This window comes from Astyanax mexicanus, chromosome 19, assembly GCF_023375975.1.
Source record: "Astyanax mexicanus isolate ESR-SI-001 chromosome 19, AstMex3_surface, whole genome shotgun sequence".
Taxonomy (NCBI): domain Eukaryota; kingdom Metazoa; phylum Chordata; class Actinopteri; order Characiformes; family Acestrorhamphidae; genus Astyanax; species Astyanax mexicanus.
The window spans coordinates 9936845-9960914 of record NC_064426.1 but is presented as its reverse complement, the minus strand read 5'-3'; the positions used below and the strand labels follow the sequence as shown (position 1 = coordinate 9960914).

General features: G+C 39.8%; 1 protein-coding gene across 3 annotated transcripts in view; it reads left to right on the top strand.

Annotated features, from left to right (window-relative positions):
- The window catches only part of tnrc6c1 (trinucleotide repeat containing adaptor 6C1), an 88431-nt gene that overhangs the window by 34312 nt on the left and 30049 nt on the right, over window positions 1–24070 (top strand). For 2 of the 3 annotated variants that reach the window (XM_049467621.1, XM_049467620.1), the window contains exons 4-5: window positions 3234–3554; window positions 21382–23934. In XM_049467621.1, coding sequence (XP_049323578.1) covers window positions 3234–3554; window positions 21382–23934 — 2874 coding nt within the window. Of the gene's footprint in view, window positions 1–3233; window positions 3555–19870; window positions 20238–21381; window positions 23935–24070 lie in introns of those variants that run through there. The other variant, XM_049467622.1, reaches the window with a different exon arrangement.

Genomic DNA, 24070 nt, shown 5'->3' with positions numbered 1-24070 from the left:
AATACTTCTACTTTATACTCCAAATATCTCCATATATTCAGGCTTAAAGTAAAATGAATGATACTAGACAGATAAAATCTGTCTCTAGTAGATATATCATGGGATATGAGAAACTAAAAATAGAAAAAAAGTAGTACCCTGATTTTGAATAATTAGAGGTGGGTTATATGGTACGATATTTTAGGGTATTCAGTATTAGTTTACATGAACAGATTGGTGTCACAGTGTTATTTATTTGTTGTGTTTAAACCCCGACTGCTGGATAGCAGTATTGTACTCCGTTGTTCAAAACTACATTTTTTTTATTTGATGTGAACAATCACAATATATTATCATGCATACAGTCTCTATCCCAGTTTAATGAGTTATGTTTGAGCAATAATACACTTGAGGGAGTGCTATAATGTGAAATATTGGCACTGCTGTGCTGCAGTTGTAGGCCGTTGCCATTACTGCGCTGTTTGCCTTGTAAGCGCTGCCTCATTGCTCGATTACCTGTATGTGGCCGAGTAATATTGGCTGATAATGGCACTCGTAGAACACCTCTCAGCCAATCATATTGCATGATTGGAACTAACTGTGGTATAATGAATAGTAATCTTGTATTGTGATGCGTATCATATCACCAAATTCTTGCCAGTACACAGCAATAAAAAAGTAAAGATGATTCTTCTAAAAGCAGACCTTTTTTTAGAGTTAAATCTCTCTTCTGCATGTTTCGATGCCATTCCTAATCACAGTTACCCACATCAATCAAAGTGTTTGATTTCTATGGTTAAACATATATTTATATATATATATATATACATATATATATATATATATATATATATGTATATATATATATGTATATATATATATATATATATATATATATATATGTATTATTTTATTATATTATATATTTTTGCACAAACTGTAGAACTATGCATAGTTTGAATAGAAAGCTGGCTTTTGAGAGAAATATATAGAGAGTAAGGAGAGCTCCTCTGGGCTCAGGCTGAGCTGGATGGAGTTAATCAGGGTTTGGCGTCACTGTCTCTGGCTCATACAGTCTCTGGGCTACAGCAGCCTGCGCAAGCAGCTCTCCATATCCAAGAGAAAGGGGCCGTGTCTGGGGGAGATCAGTGTGTGTGTGTAGGCCTGCGGGTGTATTTATAGCTTTGTGTATATACAAACAAAATACCATACAAATCCAGTTATTGGTGGAATTTGATTACTGCACTTAAAGATAGAAGAAAAATCAAGTTGTCTTTTAATTTGTGAGCTTTGTCCGCTGTTGAGATGGAATCCCTGGTTCCTTTGTGAGACCTCCTAAAGATAGTTTTACGTTTGTCTGTGTGTTTGTCTGTGTGTACAGAGTTCATGTTCGCTCACAATCCATAACATCCATCTGCTGGTGACCGCTCCAGAGCAGGCCTCTGCTCTGTTATATAACTCCACTACTCATCACCTCTATCGGCCAATAGGAACGCAGCGTTTGTTCATGGCTGGAGCAGCAGGCTGTGTAAATGCAGACCCACTCCATTCTTCAGTACTGCAACAGCGCTGCAGAGGACAACCCCCTGCATCTCCACCACCTCTACCATACTGTTTAACCCTATCTGCATGTGTTCAGTTCTATTCTATTCCCCTAGGCTTCTTTTCAAGGCTACTCCTTCAACCTGCTTTTTTATTTTTTTTATTTTGTCCTTCCTTTCATGTTTCAAGGTCTTGGTGTATTTTATCATTTTTTATTTTAATACTCTCTATATTTTTTGGATGGTTTTGTATTAAAAAAAATCAAATTTACATCAAAGATAAAAGAAAAGAAACTTTTAGCTTTCAGTTTAACATTCATTTTTCATTTAATTGTAAAACTGCTAGATTCAAATTGTCGGATTATGTTATGTTGTTTCTTAGTAAGAGTAGTAAATCTATTATTATAATTAGTAGTAGTAGTAGCAGTGGTGGTAGTATAAAAATTGCAGCCCCCATTAGTCATTATTCCTAATACTTTTATCATTTCTCAGTAGCCTGTATGAATTATTCAGCTGTGCCTGAAAATAGAACATGGACTTCAGGTTAGCATGGAGCCTGCAGGACTGGGGACTGTTTTTTCCTCCCAGTAGGAGGAGCATGGCGTCCAACATGCGCTGAGTTCAGATGTTATGTAACATGTAGTACTCATTCAGCCAGCCTTACGCTAGCACCCCACTGAAGCCTCAGGCTTTAACTAGATCACATTCAGCACAGCGTATGACCTTTACTAGCCTTTACTGGAGGTGGGAGATATGATCTCCGATTCATTCTAGGGTGCTCTGCTGTTCAGACAATAAAGACGCATCACATGATTAAAACAAATGCGAAAATAAATCATTACATCATTAATAGAAGAAACGTTCATGTATAAAATGTATTAAAGATAAAGGCACTTCAAAGGATTATTTATGGAATCACTTAAAAAACACTTCTGGTTCTTCAAGTAACCATGTTGCCAACAAGTGGGTTAATTGCTAAGTGAACCTAACTGTGTTCTATTATAGATGTTATTATAAATCTATTATGTATTTACATTTTTATATTACTTTTTGTAGATAAATAATATACTTTAATATTCAAGTCAGTTTCTGACATTTGACCACCCATTTTTAATTATGTGCCAATCTGTATTTGAAATTATTTAGTTTTTCCAAATCTGTATTATTTATAAATAAGATACCACTTAAAATGAGTTTCTTTGATTTGACCAAATTGAAAACCTCTGGAATATAATCAAGAGGAAAAATTGATCACAAAGAGTGATCACAAGCCACCAAACCTAGCTTAAATATTTGCACCAGGAGTGGCATAAAGTTATCCAAAAGCAGTGTGTAAGACTGGTGGAGAGGAACATGCCAAGATGCACGAAAACTGTGATTAAAAACCAGGGTTATTCCACCAAATATTGATTGCTGAATTTTTTTAAATTTATGAATATGAGGTCTGAAAGCTCTGCATATTTTTGTTATTTCAGCCTTTTCTCTTTTTTTGCTAATAAGAATTTGGGAGAATTGTTATCCGTAATTTATAGAATAAAACAACAATGTTCATTTTAAATAGCAAAAACAGGAAGAAATTGATTCAGATACTGAAGTTGTCTCTTAATTTTTTCCAGAGCTGTAATTTAAGTTGGAGTAGATTTGTCCAGCTTTCAGATTTTATTGAATAATGTACAGTTCTGACTCTATCTCTCTCTTTACTTGTACCCACAGTGCCAGACTCTGCCAAGCCCGGCCCTGCCCCTCTTCCCCCTGCCAACCCCAGCGCCACCAACCCATCTGTGCCCTCAGCCAGCAGCAGTAGTGGAGTTGGTGTAGGTGGAGGAAATGGAAAGCGTACCCCCTCCAGCACCCAGCAGCAGCAGCCGGCAGTGCTCCGTTACCCACCCCGCGAGGTGCCCCCTCGTTTCCGCCAGCACGAGCAAAAGCAGCTGCTGAAGAGGGGTCAGCCCCTGCCCGCTGGAAGCATCGCCGTGGTCCAGCCGTCTGCGGGCAGCCCCGCATCTCAGCCATTCTCCAGCCAAACGCTCCCAGGTTAGCAGCAGCCAGGTTTACTTTTCACACTGATCCATTAATTTGTGTGGGCAGGTTCATATAGCACGAGTCCCGTCCTCTCTCTGCATACTGTACTCTTAATAACCACACCCAGATGCCTGGTTTGAGGATCATTGACAGCAGTTTCCAGCGGTTCAGAACATTTTAAATTTCCCTACTTACATTGTTCTAATCCTCAGTTGATTTACATGGTCATTCTGAGAGGCTGTAATACACTACAGGAAGTGTAGGGGGCACTGTTTTCTTTTGTTTTGAAAATATTTGATAATGCTCTGTAACATTCTGATGATCCACACAGTGCTTCTGACAGATTGCAGTAAAGTTCAGAAACTGTAGGAGATGGTGTGATTTGCTTAGCATTATTAGCAGTTAAAAAAATGTACTGTATTTTTTGCACTATAATGTGCACTTAAAATCCTTTCATTTTCCCAAAAATCTTCAGTGCGCCTTTTAGTCAGGTGTGCCTTATGTATAAATTTTACCAGTCAGGTATTAAGGAGCAGTGAAGCCACTCCACTGAAGTACAGCGTTATAAAGGAGTTTCAGTTTAGTTATCCAGCTGCTAACCACGTGAATAGCACTGCTGCAGCATTAGCATTAGCCGCTAACCACAGCGCTAGCTCTTTTGCTGTTCAAAGGTGAGTATACTAGACTGTAGCCTGCGTGTTTACCATGTTAAAACAAGCTATATGGGATGAACCGCTAGCTAATATCACCCTGGTTCGGCAGAACACTTAGGGTTCCTCAGTGTAGCGCTGTCGGGTGGCATTAGCGGCTAACCTTGCTCTAGCTTTAGTAAAAAACCTGTAAATCCAAACTTGCTGTAAATACTCACCCAAATAAACAGTTTTCAGGAGAGGAATCTGTGTAGATCAACATCCAGTACTCGTTGGACTTGATTCGACTTGATTTATTTATTTTTTTTAAGAATTACAGTTTTGTTTACTTAAATTAGCTCTCCTCTTTTAGAAGGATAACATGGCGACAAAGCTGTTCCTTCCTAGTGTCGCATAATACATCTTATAATCTGGTGCACTTTATGTATGAAAATATACCATTAAATATAGATGTTTAAGCTTTAACCCAAGCTGCTGGTTGGGAATTTAAAATGACTAATATTGTAAAGGAACAAGTTTACTCAGTAAAGCTGTCAAATGTTTAGCATTCTTTTGTAGCACATTGGAGTGTAGGGGGCGATCATGTGTTATATGATAACATTTTATGCAGAGTGTGCTGTAAAGTCAGTTTGATCCACACAGGTGTTCTGTCAGACAGTAATGAACTACAAAACATATAATGGGTGATATGTCTTCTACTGTTTCATTTCAAGAAGTTCTCTATTGTGATTCCACACTGACGGATTGTAGTGCATAAGCCTTAATGTGACACAAATCTGTTTTTTTTAAGGGCAGTTTGCACATATCAAATTCATTCTTTTAAGATTAAAATGAAATCACATTCACATATGATCCTAGGTTGTATATGTCCTTAATTTTATAGCATTCATTTTGAATGTGAACAGACAGATCAGATTTTTTTTGCCTTTTTGTCTGTACGCATGCTTCTTGCTGTTGGTGATGGAGGCCAAAATTCTTCCGAGAAAGTCTGTTCACTTTCGCTAATTTTTGCAGTGCCGATGGGCAGTTATTCCCTGCTATAAAAGACTAGGCTAGGATTTCTATGAATGGGGGAAATAATATTTAAAATGAAGGCGCATGATTATATACTCAAAAATATATTTTTCTTTTAACAACATTATTTTGGGTAATTCGTTTGCGCAGATCTCTACACCGAGTAGGGCTTCTGCAGTAGCCTGTAGCCCCCATACTATATTATATAGCGCATGATCGTCCCCTACACTCCAATGTACTACAAACTGCAAACTGTCAGAATGAAAAAAGGATGAAAAAAAAACCTTCCAGAAAAATCTGATCTGAATTGATTAATAAGGTTTGTAATATAAACGTAGCCCTTAGATGATGAAGGATGCTGCAGCAAAAGAGGAAGCTGAAGAAATTCTAATGAGATCAGTGAATTTGATTAGTTTTTGAGCACTTTAAGCAGTCCAGAAAAACAGATGTTTATTATGGTCCTGCAAATATACAGTGAATTCTGCAGCAGTCTTGCATTTTTCAGTGGAAATATCACAAACGGCCCACCCTTTAGAAATCATTTTTCATCCCCATCTCAACGGAGCACATGACCAAAACATTGTACGCCTTGTGTATGTCGTGTGACTGAGCCGTTTATCTGTGTGGCGTCTTCCTACGCATGTGTGGTTGGTTGCAGAACCCCTGCTCGTTTTCTCTGCTCCAGTTTCATAGGCTCAGCGGGCGAGGCAAAGTGAGGCGTTCTGTGCCGAGCTGTGTCTGGTTGTTTCCTGTCTCGGTAGGCACGTAGACGCGTACGCTAAAGTCTGTTTGTTTGTGGGCTTGGCAGCCTAGCAATACGTTTCTGCGACTGCTTGACTGCAGAAAGCAGGAACGTGGCAGCGGCCCAGCTAAGCGGACTGGGTGACTCATAGTTTACAGTAAGTGGGTGCAATTCAGATGGAAGCTCCTTCTGATTGACAGGAGCCATCAGAAAACTGTTCCAAAGCAGTGAAGCCACTCCCTTTATTCCTTGAGTCCTGGTTATGATTTGGTCCTTGGGTTTCCTCTGAAAAAGGCACACTGGCCAATGGTTAGCGTGTAGCAGTTTGACATATTTGATGGTGGGTGGAAAAATAAGTTGATATAGATTTGTATTACTGACAAAGAGGTCACCAATCTTGTCTGTATAGGAGCAGTCTTTCTGAAAGTATATACAGCTCTGCAAAAATTAAGAGACCTGAATCAGTTTCTATGATTTTGCTATTTATAGGTATATGTTTGAGTAAAATTAACATGTCTGTAGTTTATAGAATAAAACAACTAACATTTCTCCCAAATCCAAATTAAAATAGTCATTTAGAGCATTTATTTGCAGAAAGTGAGAAATGTCTGAAATTACAAAAGAAAATATGCAGAACTTACAGACCTTAAATAATGCAAAGAAAACAAATTCATATTCATAAAGTTTTAAGAAAGTTTAGAAATCAATATTTGGTAAAATAACTTTGTTTTAAAACAGTTTTCATGCATCTTGGCATGTTCTCCTCCACCAGTCTTACACACTGCTTTTGGATAACTTCATGCTGCTCACTCTTGGTGCAATAAGAATTCGAGCAGTTCAACTTGGTTTAATGGCTTGTGATCATCCATCTTCCTCTTGATTTATATTCGAGAGGTCAAAGAAACCCATAATTTTTAAGTGGTCTCTAATTTTTTTCCAGGGCTGTATATATATTTTTTATCACTTAAGTGTGTGTTTATACTGTAAACTTCTGTAAACTCATTGTAATTTCACCTTCACCCAGTTATATATGCAATTCCCAAATTCTTTTACATGTAAACATTAGGATCTGTTTCCTCTGTTTTTAGTTTGTACAGAACACTACCCCAGCTCTGGCGTGAAGGTACGCAATTGCCAGGAATGTTGGCATGAGGTATAAATATCAAGAAATTCTTATGTGTCCACACTAGGCACATACAAGTACAGATGGACTTTGTTTCAGAGCTGCATTTCACAGCCCCTGTGTAGGAACGTTTTGGCTTTAATTTGAAAAAGTGAGGAGAGCCCATTACCGTGAATGAGCCAGAATGTAAACTAACAATATGACTATCCTAAAGCTTATTTACACAAACATCCCAGTCTGTTCTTAAACTGGAAAATTGAAAAGTAGTCTTTCTTAGACACAGTGAGAGGAAAAAGACAAAGTTTTCAATTGTGCTGTGTTATTTTAAAGATATTAAAAATATTAATAGGATAGAAACCTTCTTTTAACCCCAGAGTTTTAAACATGATTGAAAAGCAAGCATTTACTAGAGCATCTAGTAAATTAAGGAAGAAAAGAATGGGTACAAAGCTGCAGTGGTTTCCACATCCAGGCAGTCTCTAGGCTGATGATGGCTGCTTGCTATGGTATGGCATTCTATGCAATGTGTTCTTACTAAGCTGTTGCTAGGGGGTTGCCGTGGTACCCCAGGTGGTTGCTGTGATATTGCTAAAATGGCTGTTTTAGTGTTTCTAAGTTTTAGAATGCGCTCTGATTAGGGGCGTCACTATTCTCTAAATCCTCGATTCGATTTTATATCCGATTTTAGGGTCACAATACGATTCGATTCTCGATTTTCTTTTTTTCTTTGTTTTTTTTTTTTTTTTACAGCAGAGAGGCCTATGCCAGTTTTAGATTAGTCTATAGTCAGTCATTGGTTTGATTAATCAAATTTACAATATCTTATTTCAAAAGATGGGCTTGATATAAGTGATGCAAAGTGATACAAGTGATCTATAATACAACACATTAGGCACTAATGGTCAAATTTTAATAATTTTATTAAGATATATTTGTATTTTTTTGGTAGCAGCAGTGTGCACTATTAAAACAGCAATGTGCAACATAAAATAAATAATAAAAAAACACAGGCACAGTCATGTACAAAATAATAGAACAATTAGAGTCTTAACAAACTGAACTCTATCCTACTGTAACAGTTAAACATGAAAAATAAAACTTTAAGACTTTTTCGGTCCCTGAGAATGACAATTTTTTTTCTTTAACAAAGATATATTATTAACTTTATCTGAGAGAAAGATGCTCCTTAAGGTACTAAAACTATTAACATATTTGAGGCTAGACAAAACGACTGTTATTTTTATATTTTCAAGTTTTTCTTTAAGAAGATGAGAATTCTGCTAACTTTTGATATACAGTATGTGTTGCCAAAAAAAACTAATCTCCCAAAAAATTGTTGCAGGTATTTAAAAGGTCATTACTTTTTTTTACTGGTACAATTGCACGATCCTACTATTATTTGATCATTAAGTCAGAGACAATAAATACCTTTAATTTCACATTAAGCATCTCACTGCTATTTAATCTGTGAACTAGATTTGGAGATATCTAGATTTGGAGATGCCAGGTTTTTGCTGTTTGCGGTTTAACAGGGGAGGTAATCTGCTTGTTGCTCCTCCACGCACCGTCTCAGCTGGAAGTTGTGTTGTGAAGCCGCACGTGTGCCGAGCTGTGGTTCCGCTGGATATTACTTAACGCCCATTAGGAACCCAGCTCGTAATAGGAGCTCCCTGCCTTCTGTGTGTGAGTGTGTATGTGAGCGAGTGTGTGTGAGCAAGCAAGTGTGTGTGTGTGTGTGTGTGTGTGTGTGTGCGTGAGTTTGTGCGTTTTACAGGAAGCCACTGGAATGTAGCCGAATCACCCACAGTTCTGCTCAAAGCCGCCAGAAGCACAGTGGCTGCATTCATTGTGCTAGCGTTTTAGCTTTCTTTCTCTTTCGCTTTCTTTCCCTCACTCACTCTCTCTTTCACCCCCTTTCTTTCTTTATTTCTTTCAATTCCTCGTCACATGGCAGCTCCAGAGTGGACTGTATCTGAGCTGCACGTTCGCCAGCAGAGCAGAACACTCCGCTGCTGTTCATAGTGCTATGCTCTGTGTGTTTTTTAGTGTAGGTAAACAGGTAGACTCAGTGCTTAAGAGAGCTGTGTACTGGCAAGAACCTGATTAATACAGATACTACGATTTAAAATATTGTGATACTGTAAACAATAAGGAGATTACAAGGAAGGGTTTCTGTTAGCAAGTGATACAGTAAGCAAAATGATGTTTTTTTTGTCCTTTTAAACACTGTTTTCACTGCAAGCAATACTTCGTTTGGTTCTTTAGAGTAAAACATTTTAAAATTTTAAATAGTTTCAAATATGTTTTTTTGTGAACTATTGGTAAACAATAAATCATTTGCCGCCCTCAGCACCTTGCGAACAAATAAATATTTGCTCCTTGTGCTATTAGCATGCTAATACTTTAGCAAGATCTTAACCCATAAATAGAAAAATAACTAAAATAATTGTATTTAAAAACTTGATTCTTAAGAAATGACAGCAAAACTCTCAACACAGATCTCCTAATATTGGGGCCCTGTGTGTAGCTTTTCCTAGCTTGGAGCTAACTTGGCATTTTAGCAGGGCTGCCTAACGTAGCTACTGTAAACATAAACAGTAAAACAACCATGAGAACAATTATATCATGTTGAGATTATATTATATTGTATTCATTCAGTACAGTGTCTCCTACTAAGTTTTAGTATTAGACTACATATTACAGTAATAGTTTTGATTTAATTTACCCTGTGTATTCAGCTTAACTGAACCAGGTTGCTAACTTAGCAATTAGCATGCTAAGCATGCTAGCTAGCCTAATTTACCACAGACATTAAAATACAAGAGTCAGCACTTATACCAGCTTTTTGTTTACTGTGAAGTACAGCATGACACGCTGATTTTTAAGATATAGCTCAAAATATAACTGCTGTGGTTGTAGCAGTTGGTAATTTCTATGTGTTAGTTTTTCTAGCGAAACTGAGGAGGTAACATGGTGATTAGCATGCTTGCTAATTTGCCCACAATACATCTCAAAGTCTACAAACTGACTCTATGTGCTTTTAATTATTATTTTTTTTTTCTTTGCTTTTTTTGCATCAGCAGGAAAAAAACGTCATGTTCAGACACTTATCTAGTTATTAGCATTTAGCATTTCCTCAGTTTCCTGGTTTTAAGATCTGGGTCGCTCCTATAGAGGTCAGCGCGGCCACAGCAGATGGTCGTGAACACAAATTAGAAAGTCATAGTTCACAGATAGTTAAAGAAAAGAAAGTGAACGTTTTACCTCACAGTAGTGAATATAGCGACCAAGATAACCAGGAAATTCACTACTAAATTCAATACCCATAATACAGTGCAATAAAAACTTTAACCGTATATTTTCTTAATACTGTGTTAAAGTAATAAACCAGTGTGAGGCTGTATTTCAATATCATAATTGTTGTTTAATTATATCTTTACTGTGTCGTTCAGTCCACTCTTAAACTTTAAATGCTCTGGTGTGTTTTGATTGTGGCTTGTTGCACTATGAAGGCACTGAGGCTCAGTAAGGGGGATTATGGGTTATTATGGGCTGTTTACATCACTGCATTCTAGTCCCCTGAGTACCACACGGACCTGAGGCCTGACACTGATCCAGACTTACACTTCCTACCCACACACACACACACACACACACAGACACACAGACACACCATACAAACACATGCATGTACACGCTTTACTGGTCTGACCAGGCTAAGGGGGGGACCTCGGCTGGTGTCTGGAGAGGATTTCCTCTTGTTATACAAATGGCACAGAGCCATCCCTCAGCAGCTAAAAGCGTCCTCAGTCTTATTCCCCCTCGAGACCCCTGCTGCAGTGCTGCATGTCGCCGCGGTGTCAGTGACAACAAGCTAATCAAAGGGCTGAAACTAGATTACTGGAAAGCAACAAAGTGGCTGTTTTTTGCTGACTGTGGCAAACTGTAACCCTCAGTCCACAGTTATTACTGTTGTTTGGTTTGTAGCATTTAAATTTAACTACATAATTATATGGTGGGTTATGTAATAAATTACGTTTGCAGTTCTGACAGATTCAAGCGTGCATGTCTAACTTTCTAAAGTTTGCCTCGGTACATATTGCAAAAAAAGTAAAAGAACAGTTTTTACGAGAATTAAAAGACAACGTACAAACTGACTTTCTGCCACATTTAACCCATAATTAGGACTACAACCAGGTATTATTTCTATAAGCAATAAATCAATCCCGTATGATTTTTGAATAGCTGATATTAGCAATTATCCAGCAATTTTTTAAACTTTGCATAATGTTTTCAATTATAAAACACCAAAAAAATTTATTGTACTAGGAGTGTGACAAGACATTCATCTCACGAGACAAGACATGATATTGATGTAAATGTTACTGGAGTATGAAGGGTGAATATAAGTATAATAGTTATGCCTGAGCTGAGCACTACTGCTGTACATAAGAGACACATTTAACACTTAACAAGAAATATATTAAGCTGATTTAATTTTGCAAGGTCTCGCCGCACCTTTACAATTTTTACTGCTTTTTACAGAGCTTAGATTTCTTTATAATTTGTGGAGTTAATATTTATTTAATACATTTAATATTATCTGTTATTATTACTACAAACATTGCTACAATAAACAATAGTTATTTTTAATGTACAGAATTATGTAAAATTTGATAAATATAGGACAATTCCTCCAGTTCCAAATAGTTCAGTCTGTGTGTTTGTTGGAGTATTTTATAAAACTTTCTGATCAGAAGAACAGTTTCTGCATAGCAACAGATTTTGCTGAACTTTTTCCATCTTAATTAAATGAACGCAAAAGTTTTGTCACATTTTAGGTGTTAAAAACAGAAAAATACCAAAAATAAGATTCAACCAACCACAAAGGATACCACAGCAACCACCTAGGAAGTAGCAACACCAAAGCCATATGTGCTTAGCAAAACTCATGCTGGCCCAGAAAAAGGTGGCTGATTTTATTTAGTTCATTACAATAGCTAGTGTTTCATCACTATACTGTATTTCATGAATTTGCTTCTGAAGGTCTATAAAAAGCTAAATTAGCCACATTGTTCACACAAGGTGGAAGCATTAACCCTATAAAGCATGAAAAACAAGTGCCAATAATTAACTCACTTAGCTTATCTGCCCATTTTTTTGCCTTTTTCTTTAGCAGCTTAGTTTATGTTGTATATAGTTTATTGAACATATTCATTTTTGTCTGTATTTTAAAGTGGAAATGTGATCTGTTCCTTTCCTTTAAATGCTTTAATTAGTTTTTTTATAAAAAGCTCAACTCCTCAGATAAGAGCCACTTAAATGCTTCATACTTAAACGTATCATATTTTGGTTTGTTTAACACTTAAGTTACTAGATGTTTCCTTATGTGTTCCTTTATAGTCTGAATTACTTCAGTATTCATTTAGAATGTACAAAAAAAAAACCTAAAAATAAAAACACTGAATGAGCGAGTGTGTCCAAACTACTGAATATCCTCTTCTACTTAAACCTAAATGTAGAATGGACTGAAATTGAAGTGTGCAACTCCCACAAAATATCGCCACCTGTCAATAAGCTATGAGTGAATTAATATAGAACTGTAACACACGTTTGTTAATGCTGGCAGTAACCGCAGCTCGCATTGCCAAAAAGGCAGAAGTGTTAATATTCGTTTGTTTATTGTAAGCACACAAACATTCAGGTCCAGACACTCCAAGCAGCTCTCTCCAGGGATGCCCTGTAGCCAGGAAACCCACTTATTTTGCATGTGGGTAAAGCAAATGCCTTGGAGCGACTACCTGGCTCTACAGGCAGGTGGTTTGTTTGATGTTTTTTTTTTTTTTTTTTTTTTTGTCCAGTCTTTTCTTTCCCCATCTGTCAAAATGGCTTTTACATTCTGCTGCTGTGTTCACGTCTTATTCTATGTTCTTCAGAAACTGTCCATGCTCAGTCAGAAATGGAGGCTTGAACAGAGAGGAAGATCGTCTTCTGGTTCAGAATTAGGAGATTCCAATAACTGTATAAAAGCTTTGACAGCACAAGAACTCTCACAAGTGAAGCCGCCACTGATTTAGTGCCTCTGCTCTGAGCTGTAGTTACTGTATGATGTGTAGCTTCAAACATCCACAGATGTTTTAAAGACAAAACAGCCCGTTTTCCATCTCAGGTTTCTTTACTGCTTTTCTATCTCCGGTGTCTGATTCCAGCAGTGAATTTTGTCTGCGCTAATACTGGTACATGTTGTTTTTTATGTTTTCTCTAAAAAATCAGTTTTTGTAAATGTATTCTGCTATATCAAAATAATGCACAGCCACTCTTAAGAATGAAGTGATTCGTGTGGTGCTAATGATATTAATGGCTATTCTAGACCAACTTAGATTTTTTATAAGTCTGATGTTAGCGTGAGGTGGCCAGTGTTGTTATTAGTTGTTAGATGGGAAATAAGTGTTAATAGACATGTTGGACTCTGGTTTGGTCGGAGTTTAATGTTTAATGTTTAAAACATTTTTTTTTTCTTTATTTAGCACTGATATGTTCTGAATTTTGCTGAAGCTTGGGGGTTAAAACAGGACTGTAGTATTTTTGGTTTATTTGTGGTTCTGTAATTTGATGGAAACTTAAATAATTTAGTAGTAAAAACGTAGAACTGACACCTCTGATTGATTAAATAGATAAAAATCTATTATTAAAATTGTTGGCATTGATTAGTTGGGACTACAGTGAGTTGCGAGTGCCGCTGAACACCCAGCTTAAATCCAGCAGTAGTGATCTACATTCTGAGTAAAAGTCTGTAAAAATCAATCCAAATATGTTTTTATAATCAATTTAAAGCCTTATTCAAGGTCTTTTCTGACTTAAACATTGCATGGAAGTGCTTAAAAGTCACATCCAAGTATGTATTTACATTACATACACTGTTGTAAATTATAATGATAATGATGATAATAAAAATAATAATAGTAAAATTTAACGGTTAATTCTTCATGTAAACACTAATATTTTTAATAATGGTAAGTTTTGTGTTCTTAATACAATTACAACATTGGTTCTCAAAAATCTTTCATATCTGAACAATATCTTGTCAAATACATTAAATGCATATCAAACGTTTAACAGGCCAGGATTTTTGTCAATTGTATGCCTGACATTACACCCCTAAATCTTCTGGATTTCTATTTAAGCATTACATAAAAAACATTCATGTTTGATAAGGAACAGTACTGAAAAGCATAAATGTATTGGAAAATATAAAAAATATTTAACTAAATCTGCTGATGTCAATGTTTTCCTGAATACGAATAAAAACGGTTCATGTCCTCCAAACCTTTAGTTTCCTTATGTTTGTCTAGTTTTTACGTCTATTTTTAAACATGCAGAATTTGGGTTAATTCCTGTTATTGATCTGGAATTATTAAGTGGAGTACAGAGTGAACAGGCTGCTTTTCCAAGTGCCCATACTTTCTTAAAATGTAAATAAGTTATTTTATTGCAGAAAAAAGGGTTTTGCATCACCTACACCTGTAGCCTGTATATGGGTAATTTTAAGGGGTTAAATAAATTTATATTAACAAATATATTCCCTTTGTATCCAATCAATACTCGATTAATCTAAAAATTATTGATAGATCGATTGTTAAAGAAATCATTTGTTGCAGCATTAGTAAAGTACATAGACTGCATTTTTACTGTTACTGCGTTACATTACTGGACAAAGTGGGTGTCCAGTGGAAAAATATACCCTGCTTCTTGTCCTTTAAAGTGAGCACTGAACTGAGTGCAGTCTGAGGGGCGGGTCTATCAAACGAGAAGGCAAGTCTGATCTCTGCTACACAAACTCTAGTTATTATATTTCTTTTACCTGATACCCCAGAGTGATGTCTCTTCAGATGTGTGGACAGATAACAATATATAATGAGGGTCAAGTTTAAATGATGCTATAATATCACAGTTAGACCAGTATGAGAAGATAAACTGCCATATATTATGTTATAATAAGTTTTTTCTGGGTTTTGTTATATGGTATTTAGGCTTTGATGGCATATATGACAGTGTAGTATATCTATTTGGCCTTAATGACAGTATAACATTATAAGATAAGTTGGAGGAGTGTGTGTTTGTGAATATATATGTGAATATAACGTGAGACTAGGTCTATATGACGTTATAGTGTATGGCAATTGGGCATATTTTAAATGTGTGCGCTCACGTACTCGTCGCCTCCTGCTGGTGACTTTTGATCATGGCTTCTGTCTGGGCTGATGTGCGTAATATCCTTTGTAGGTGGAGTCACAGGGTCTGGGGGAGCTGAGCTGGTGTGATGTTAAACTAAAAGCCTGAGGGTGGTTGCATAAGCCTCTCACACTCACCACCCGCCACCGACCCCCCCAACATACACCCCCACAGCCCCCTGTGTAAGTACTGAACGTCGGCATCAGCAAAGCCCCCTCTTCACATTCACACAGTGCTGCTATTGTGCTCTGCATGTGTGTGTATGTGTGTGTGTATGTGTGTGTGTATGTGTGTGTGTGTGTGTGTGTGTGTGTGTGTGTGTGTGTGTGTGTGTGTGTGTGTGTGTGTGTGTGTGTGTGTGAGTGCATGCGGATGTTCATCTGAACTCACAAGCACACTCTGGTGGGGGGTTTTGCGGGCTTTAAAGCGGCAGGTGGTAAGGTAGTGCTCTCTAGGGCACAGTTTCTCAGACTGCACCATATTGGTAAAATAACGTATTGGTATAACAAACCTTTAACTCTTTAATGAGCACAGCTTCTTTATAGACGTCAGCGGAGGGCAGGAATGAAAGCAGGCGTTGGTCTGGTTCCGCTTAGTGTCCGTCCCTAGGGCTCTGAAGAGACCTGCTGCTGGAAGATCTGCTGCTGCTGCTCATTGCGCAGAACAGGGCAATACGTCCTGTGTTTGTCTCTTTTATTTAATATGGATAGATATTGTTCATAATTTAAACATATTCTCATCGAGTTGCATATCGATTTCGTATCGCAGCGTGATTTATCGCAGCATGACGTATCGTACTTTAGCATGACGTATCGCAGCAGCGTGACGTATCGCAGCAGCGTGACGTATCGCAGCAGCGTGACGTATCGCAGCAGTGTGACGTATCGTAGCAGCGTGACTTATCGCAGCGTGACTTATCGCAGCGCGACGTATCGCAGCGTGACTTATCGTAGCATGACCTATCGTATCGCAGCGTGACGTATCGCAGCGTGACGTATTTTTGCGTGACGTATTTTTGCGTGACGTATTTTTGCGTGACGTATCGCAGCGTGACGTATCGAAGCGTGAAGTATCGCAGCGTGACTTATCGCAGCGTGACGTATCGCAGCGTGACGTATCGCAGCGTGACGTATCGCAGCGTGACGTATCGCAGCGTGACGTATCGCAGCGTGACGTATCGCAGCGTGACGTATCGTATTTTAGCATGATGTATCGTAGCATTACTTAATGCAACCAAATTTATCATTTATCAATACCTGTTAGATCATATCATATTAGATCATGTTACGTCAGAATATATCCTAACATCGTGTTAATGTGTTGTGGCTAGTGTGTTACAGTGGTTTATCAGAGATAAAGGATCATATTGCCTATTGCATATTGTTGTTGCATATTTTGACTCTCTAAATTGACATTTTGGGGTGGGTAGTGTACATTGGGTCATATCAGCTTTGGAATCATTTTCTTGTGAAAGGGTTTTTTTTTGTAGCCTTTTTTTTAACTCATAGTAAGCCATCGTTGGCTGAAAAGTGATGATTAAATTCCTCTTAATCACCAGATAACGTCAGCCCCTGATGTTTCGTCCATCCCTTATATATTGGTCTTATTTTTACCTCAGTTCTACATTCGAGAGTCAGTTCAGGTGATTTACCTTAATGTCGTTCACATATGAAACCCAGCGCCGCCCCCCTGATTTTAGTAATGAGGCTTTGATTACATCACTGCTGTTAGGCTGCAGTAAAGCTGGCATTGAGTTTAGTGTATAATAAGAGCCTGTTCTCTGTGGACTTTGGAGTATTGTGTGTACTGGAGGCACTCAGATCATTTGTAAACAATGCCATCCTTTAACACTCGTGATCTCTCTCTGCCTCTCTCTCTCTCTCTCTCTCTCTGCCTTTCACTCTCTCTCTCTGCCACTCTCTTTCTCTCTCTCTTTCTCTCTCTCTCTGCCTGTCTCTCTGCCTCTTTCTCTCTCTGCCTCTCTCTTCCTTTCTCTCTCTCTGCTTATTTCCATATACAGCTCTGGAAAAAGATTGAGTTTCTGAATAAGTTTCTCATTTGTTGCTATTTATAGGTATATTTGGGTAAAATTAACATTGTTTTTATTCTATAAACTACAGAAACATTTCTTCCAAATTTCAAATAAATATGTTAGTTGTTTAGAGCATTTATTTGCAGAAAATAAGAAATGGCTGAAATAACAAGGTCCAGAGCTGCTTCTTAATAATTCAGAAATAAAAATTTGGTGGAATAACGCATAAACCACAGTTTTCATGCAACTTGTCATGATCTCCTTTACCAGTTTTACACGCTGCTTTTGGATAATTATATGCCACTTCTGGTGCAATCATCCATCTTCCTTTTGATTATATTCAAGAGGTTTTCAATTTGGTAAAAACTTATAATTTTTAAGTGGTCTTTTATTTTATTTTATTTTTACAGATGTATATAGTAAGTCGAAAAGATGTATGCTAAACCTGTGGCACTCTTAACCAAATTACACATTTTATTGTTTTTTGTTTTGTTTTTTTTTTTTTTGTTTTTTTTTTGGTCCTTTACATTCCATCAAAATATGAAATATTTATAACCATATAAAAGAATGGTTTAATAGAAATGTCCCAAATTGATTTAAACTCCTTACCCTGACTTTTAAATGCATTTAAAAGAAAATTAATTAAATTAAATGAATACATCCAATATTTGTTTATTTAGTTTAACAAATAAGAAAACTGTATGTATTTATTTGCCATTTATTTGCAGGATGTTTAATTAAGTAAATATAAATTATGTTTCACTTAAAACATAAAAAATGCATGAAACTGAACTAGGGAACCCAAACTTTTGCATAATGCTAAATACTGTGTATAGACTATGCACAACGTTAAAGCCTGTTATCATTATTACTAAAATTTCTTTCTCTCTCCTTATTGTTGTTTTCCACATTTTACCATGTGAACCTAGCCGTTGTTCTTTACACTTGATCAAATTTGAATGTTAAATGGACTTAATGGGCCAAAATACTCGTGAAGTTACTATTACTATACTAGTTACTACTACTAACCTTAGCGGTTCTAGCCAGGTTTGCTAGACTAGTTTATACTAATTTTAGTTGTTCCAAACACATGATCCAGGAGCATCTCTGAAAGAAGAGAATAAAACCCTGAACTGTTTTTCTAAGTGCCTGACTCAGGGTAGATTCATCACTGAGCACTGGCATTGTATAAAAATAAGGAGTTTATAAGAGCTTCAGGGGGTTATTTGTGCAGTAGCCACATTTGATTCAATAAAGAAGCCGTTTTGTAAGAGCAATGAGAGAGTAAAGAACTACAAGTGGTTAAATGGTTCTTTAGACCTCAAAAATGTTCTTTAGACTTTTAAACTCACACAGATCTTTATTACAAACGTATAGAGTGTTTTCTCTATGAGTTTTCTCAGCAGCAGAAGCAGGCCAGCTCTCAAAAGATACTTTTTCACTCACATGATCTTTCTGTGGCTTTCTGTGTCTCCATGACTTTACTTTGATGTAGTACTTTCAGAATATTGAGTTGCGTGTGCACAGGGTAATCAAAAAGTCCTGTAACATTTTAATTACGTCATCAAGTTATCATAACATGTGTACATAACCTCAATTTTTTGCTGACCTAGATAATATAGCCTGATGTGTTTACTTAGAAATGAAATCAGAATCAGTCTGTATGTTAACTGTTTAAAAGATTGAGTTTTATTAATTTAGCATATTTAAAATGTTCATATTCCAATTCTAATCTCTAATCTGATTATATATATAGAAAATTAAGAATACAGGCTATAAACATGCATAATTGCATTACCCTATTATGCTATTGTTTTTAGCATTTTATCAGTGGCATAATATATGAAATACTGGTTGTCTTAAAATGATAACTTATCATGCCAGAAATTGGTTATCGTGCTTGAAATCTGTGCACTGATGCATAGAGCCAGTGCTGGTGCAAGACATGGTGGCATTATGCCGCATTGCAAATGCTCTTTTCAACTGAAAAACTTGTAACAAGTGTAACATATAAATATTAGCTAGTTTAATCTTTTTATCTATTAGTCCTCTTTTTCCGATACTTGTTTTGCTCCTGTATCCTTCATTTCCATTTAAAATCTTTTGCAGGGTTTTATAATTGTTATTTTATGACGTTTAATAAAATTCTGAAGCAGCAGCGCAATCTTTTTGCAGAGACTGTCCAGCACTGCAAAATATACACAGCGGAAACACTGATTGGAAAGTGGTTCTTCTGTGGTATCACTATTTGTAGGAGTGTGTGTGTGTGTGTGTGTTTGTGCGCATGTACATGCGTGTGTCTGCATGTGTATGTGTTGGACGCTCATTCCAGTGCAGCCCACACGCTCCAGGACGGGGCTGCTTTTGTCTTTGTGCTGCTATTCAGGGAGCTCCATTGTGAGCGGCCATGCTAATTGCAGTCTGAGTGGGTCTCAGCTAAATATTTAGTGACAGTTTCAAAGCATGAAAGAGTGGAGAGAGAAGCAGGGGAAGGATAACACAGAAAGGATTCCCCCTTCTCTCTCTCCCCCCCACGCTTTTCTGATTTGTTGTCCCCTCCCGTGCAGCAGCACAATGAATACGACTCTCCGCTTTAACCTTCACCCGCCGCGCACTCTCAGACCGAATCAGCTCTCCGAGCAAAGAGAGAGTTATAAATAAAAGGCTGGAGCGAGGGAGCGGAGGCTGGATGTTGGATCCTGATGAACGGGGCGGTCACTCTTTCGCTCGCTCTCTCGCTCTTGCTCTCTCTCCCTCTCTTTTTCTCTCTGAGCTGTGGTTGTTTTGGCAGCGTCTCAAAAGTGAAGCCTGAGCGGGAGACATATTTGTATCGGGAATGGCTAGAACTGTACACAGAACCTAAAGCTTTCTGCGAGGATGGTCGGGCGGCTTTTATCTTCAGGTACTTTTCCACTTCTTCGTCATTTCCACCCCTCCTCCTCCTCCTCCTCCCATCCCCACCCCTGCTTCCCCCCCTCAATCCTTCCAGATGATAAGCTGTTCCTCCTCCTCTCTCTTCTCCCTCTGCAGCACTGCTTCTGTGTATTCTGGTCTTGCAGTGTCCTACAAATAACAGCTGCAGATAAAACGTAAACTCAGGGACGGTGGTGCTTAACATGTCATGCAGCTTCACCAAGCTCTTTGCTAATAAATCACATGCTTTAAAGCATGATTTGAGAGGTTGACTGCAGCTCTAAGCTTTTTTGGCACTGGTTCAAGCTTGATAAAATGGCGTCCTTTTACTACGCAACGACTCTCCAGAAGGACAGTGCTTGTGTCGGAAACACACTACTCTCTTTTTTCCTCTCTTTTTCTCTCTCCCTTGCAACGATCAGGTTCTTGCATTCGCTCTCATATGCTCACGCCGCCTCTGCTTTTGTCTGATGTCTGGTTAAAAGTGATTTCTGCAGGCTGCAGACTTCAACCTGCTCGGAGTGTTCGAACGAATGCTGCTGGTTTCCCCAGACCCAGTGCATACCGAACCGTCTGCGCATGTAAAGACGTACAAGCATAATAGCAACAGAGTTGAACCCGTGCCAGGGAATTGGGGCGGCACTCGCCAAGTAATTGTCATCCCTGGATCTTGAGCTTGATATGGTTTGTTTTTGAGCTTGCCAATACTTAGTTTAAAAAGGAAGGCTTTCTTTGAAAGCAAAGTGTGTGTTTCACTTCTGAGCTCATCAGGCCAATAGAAATAACTGTGGTTATGGAGGTATAGATTTGCGGTGACAGCAGTCTGAAAATCATAGCTGCTGCACTTGCCATATGTGTATTGCAGATTTAAGGACTTACATGACCTCTCTGACTGTACATTTTGCAAAAGTTCTTGATATGTTTGTGGTAATGTAGCATTCATGTGGATTTGTATTTATTTATTTTTTTTATTTAAACACTTTTTAAAGCCAAAGCCTTAGCCAAATCCATCAATCTGGTAATATAATGACTTGTTTGATAATATTTTCAAAGGATTTAACATGACTTTTTTTAAAGTTTAATGTGCTTGAAATATTAATATTCTCTCTGTTTTCCTCTTTCACTCTCTCCAGAGCTGTCCCCGCAGAGTGGCCAGACAGCGCAGTATGAGAATCCCCACTGGGGACATACATCCACCAATCGCAGTGCTGCTGTACCCTCAACCAGCAGCAACAGCTGGGATCAACTGATCATAGACGAAAACGATACAGAGGCGTGGCCTTCTATTTCTCGCAGCGAAAGCCACGTTCCTGCAGGATGCACCTTGGACACTGAGAGTATCGGTGAAGTCAACAGCAGCACAAACAGTATGAGTATGGCCACGGGGGCTGGCCAGCAAGGCCACTTTCCCGCCAATCATCCCAGTAAAGCCAGTACCGGCCACTCAGGAGGCCTCCTCTCCAGCCAGGCTGGGATCAACAGAGGCTGGGGCTCAGGCCCTTCACCTGCTGGAGGTGGGGAAGGGAAGAGTGATGGCAGCAGTGCATCAATGGGAGCCAGGGCCTGGGGCTCCTCTAACTTTAACTTGAACTTGAATCCCAACGCCAACCCCTCCGCCTGGCCAGTCCTTGGACATGAAGGGACCGGCGTGGGTGGCAGCTCTGGAGGATCCAACAATGTTCCTCCAACTAATCTCTGTAGCCCACCAGGTGCGCCACCCTCTGGCACCAGCAGCAGTGGCAATATGGGTGGTGCCAATGGGAGCTCTGCCGGTAACGGTAGCAGCAATGGCAACACCAGCGCCTGGGGTGGCATGATGCCCAATGACACCTCAGAGCCACACTCCTCCCCGTCCACGAATGTGTCTTTTAGCTCCGAACCTCAGAACCTTAACACTGATGGACCAAATCACACTAAGCAAGAGCCCATGAGCCCTGGGCACGGCCTGTCCAACTGGGGCGTCACCCCTGTGGGCATGGGCTCCTTTGTCCAGCCTTCAACAGGATCGTCACAGGTCAATGGGGAGGAGGGATCTGTCTGGGGCAATGGAGATGCCAAATCTGCCAGTGGCTCCAAGGATTCGGGTTGGGACTCAGGGAGCGGCTGGGGTCAAGGGACACCTTCAGGCACCACTGGCTGGGGACAACCTTCTGCGGGTGGTGACTGGGACAAGCATTCCCATTCCAGCAGTGAGCCTAAGGGGTGGAAATCCACAGGATCTCCCACTCAAGATCAACAGCTTAATTCTTGGGGCAGTGGAGCCAATGCTCCAGCCAGTGAGGGAAGCAGCGACAGCATGGATGGGCACTCTCACAGGCGGGACCGTTCGTCAAGAGATGTAGCCCCACCTCTCCTGCCTGCCCAGGACCTGGACCCAAGGGTTCTTTGCAACACCGGCTGGGGCCAGACCCCTGTTCGTCAGCACACGGCCTGGGAGACGGAGGAAGCTGCACGTTCAAATCGCAAGAACGATATTGGCACTGATGCCTGGGGAACATCCTCAAGTGCACCCAATATGGGACCAATGGCAACTCCCGGCAGTGCCAACACACCTTCTGCTGCTGCCTCAAGACCTGACTCTGGGGGCAAGAGTGAGGGCCCCTGTCCCACTTCTGCAGCTACATCAGGCTGGGGGACAGCCATGCCTACCTCCACTCAACCTGGCTCTGGATGGGGAGACACCCCAAGCAACAAGAAACCTCCAACTGGTCCTGGGGGCTGGGGCAACCCTCCACCCGGAGGCCACAGTGGCAACCTGCAAAAAAGTGGGCAGTCCTGGGGCTCCGAAGAGAAATCTCCATCCTGGGAGGACTCCCACGCCAAGGCTAAACCTCAGGGCTGGGGAGAGGGGCCGAAGCCCCAATCCCACGGATGGGGCAATGGATCTGGAGGAGACAATGGGTCTACCGGTGAATGGGGTGACTCTGGAGAAGGGAAGAAGAACGGACCGTCTAGCTCTTCCTGGGAGGGAGAGACTTCAGGCTGGAAAGAGGGTCCTCGTGGATGGGGAAAACCCAACCCAGGGCCTGGTGGAGGCTGGGGAGATGCACAACGCTCCAGTGCCCCAGCACAGGGATGGAGCAACAAGCCTCAGGAGGGCGGCAGTGGCAATAGTAGTAGTGGCAGCATGGGTTCATGGGGAGGCCCCGGCTCTGTCAAACAGAGTGGTTCTGGCTGGAGTGGAGGAAATGGAGGAGGAGGAGGAGGCGGCGGAGGAGGAGGCGGCGGCGGAGGAGGAGGCGGCGGAGGAGGAGGAGGAAATGGAGGAGGAGGAGGAAATGGAGGAGCAGGAGGAAATGGAGGAGCAGGAGGAAATGGAGGAGCAGGAGGAGTTAAACATAATCATACCGGTGAGCCAACAGGTTGGGAAGAACCTTCACCACCTTCCATCCGACGCAAGATGGAGATTGACGATGGTACCTCAGCTTGGGGTGATCCAAGCAGCTATAACAAGACTGTCAACCTCTGGGACAGGAACAATCCTGGAATGCAGGGTAAACCAGGCCCTGGAAATGCCAACAATCCTCCCAATAACCTTCATCATCACACCCCTCACCATAATCATCCTCACATGCAAGGCCATGGCCATGGAGGGCCTAATGCAGCCAACAACCATATCTCTCCAGACAATGCAAGCCCGCATCAGACTGTGGCCCCTAACAACAGAGCACCCCTTATGACTCCAGGTTAGATTGCTTTTCACTTATTCTTTTTTGTTTGGAGAGTTTTAATAATTTTATAGTGCAATACATTGAGGGTTTGAGGAGACAGTGGAGAAAGATACAAACAGATTGTTTACATCCAGGTGATTCATGTAGATAA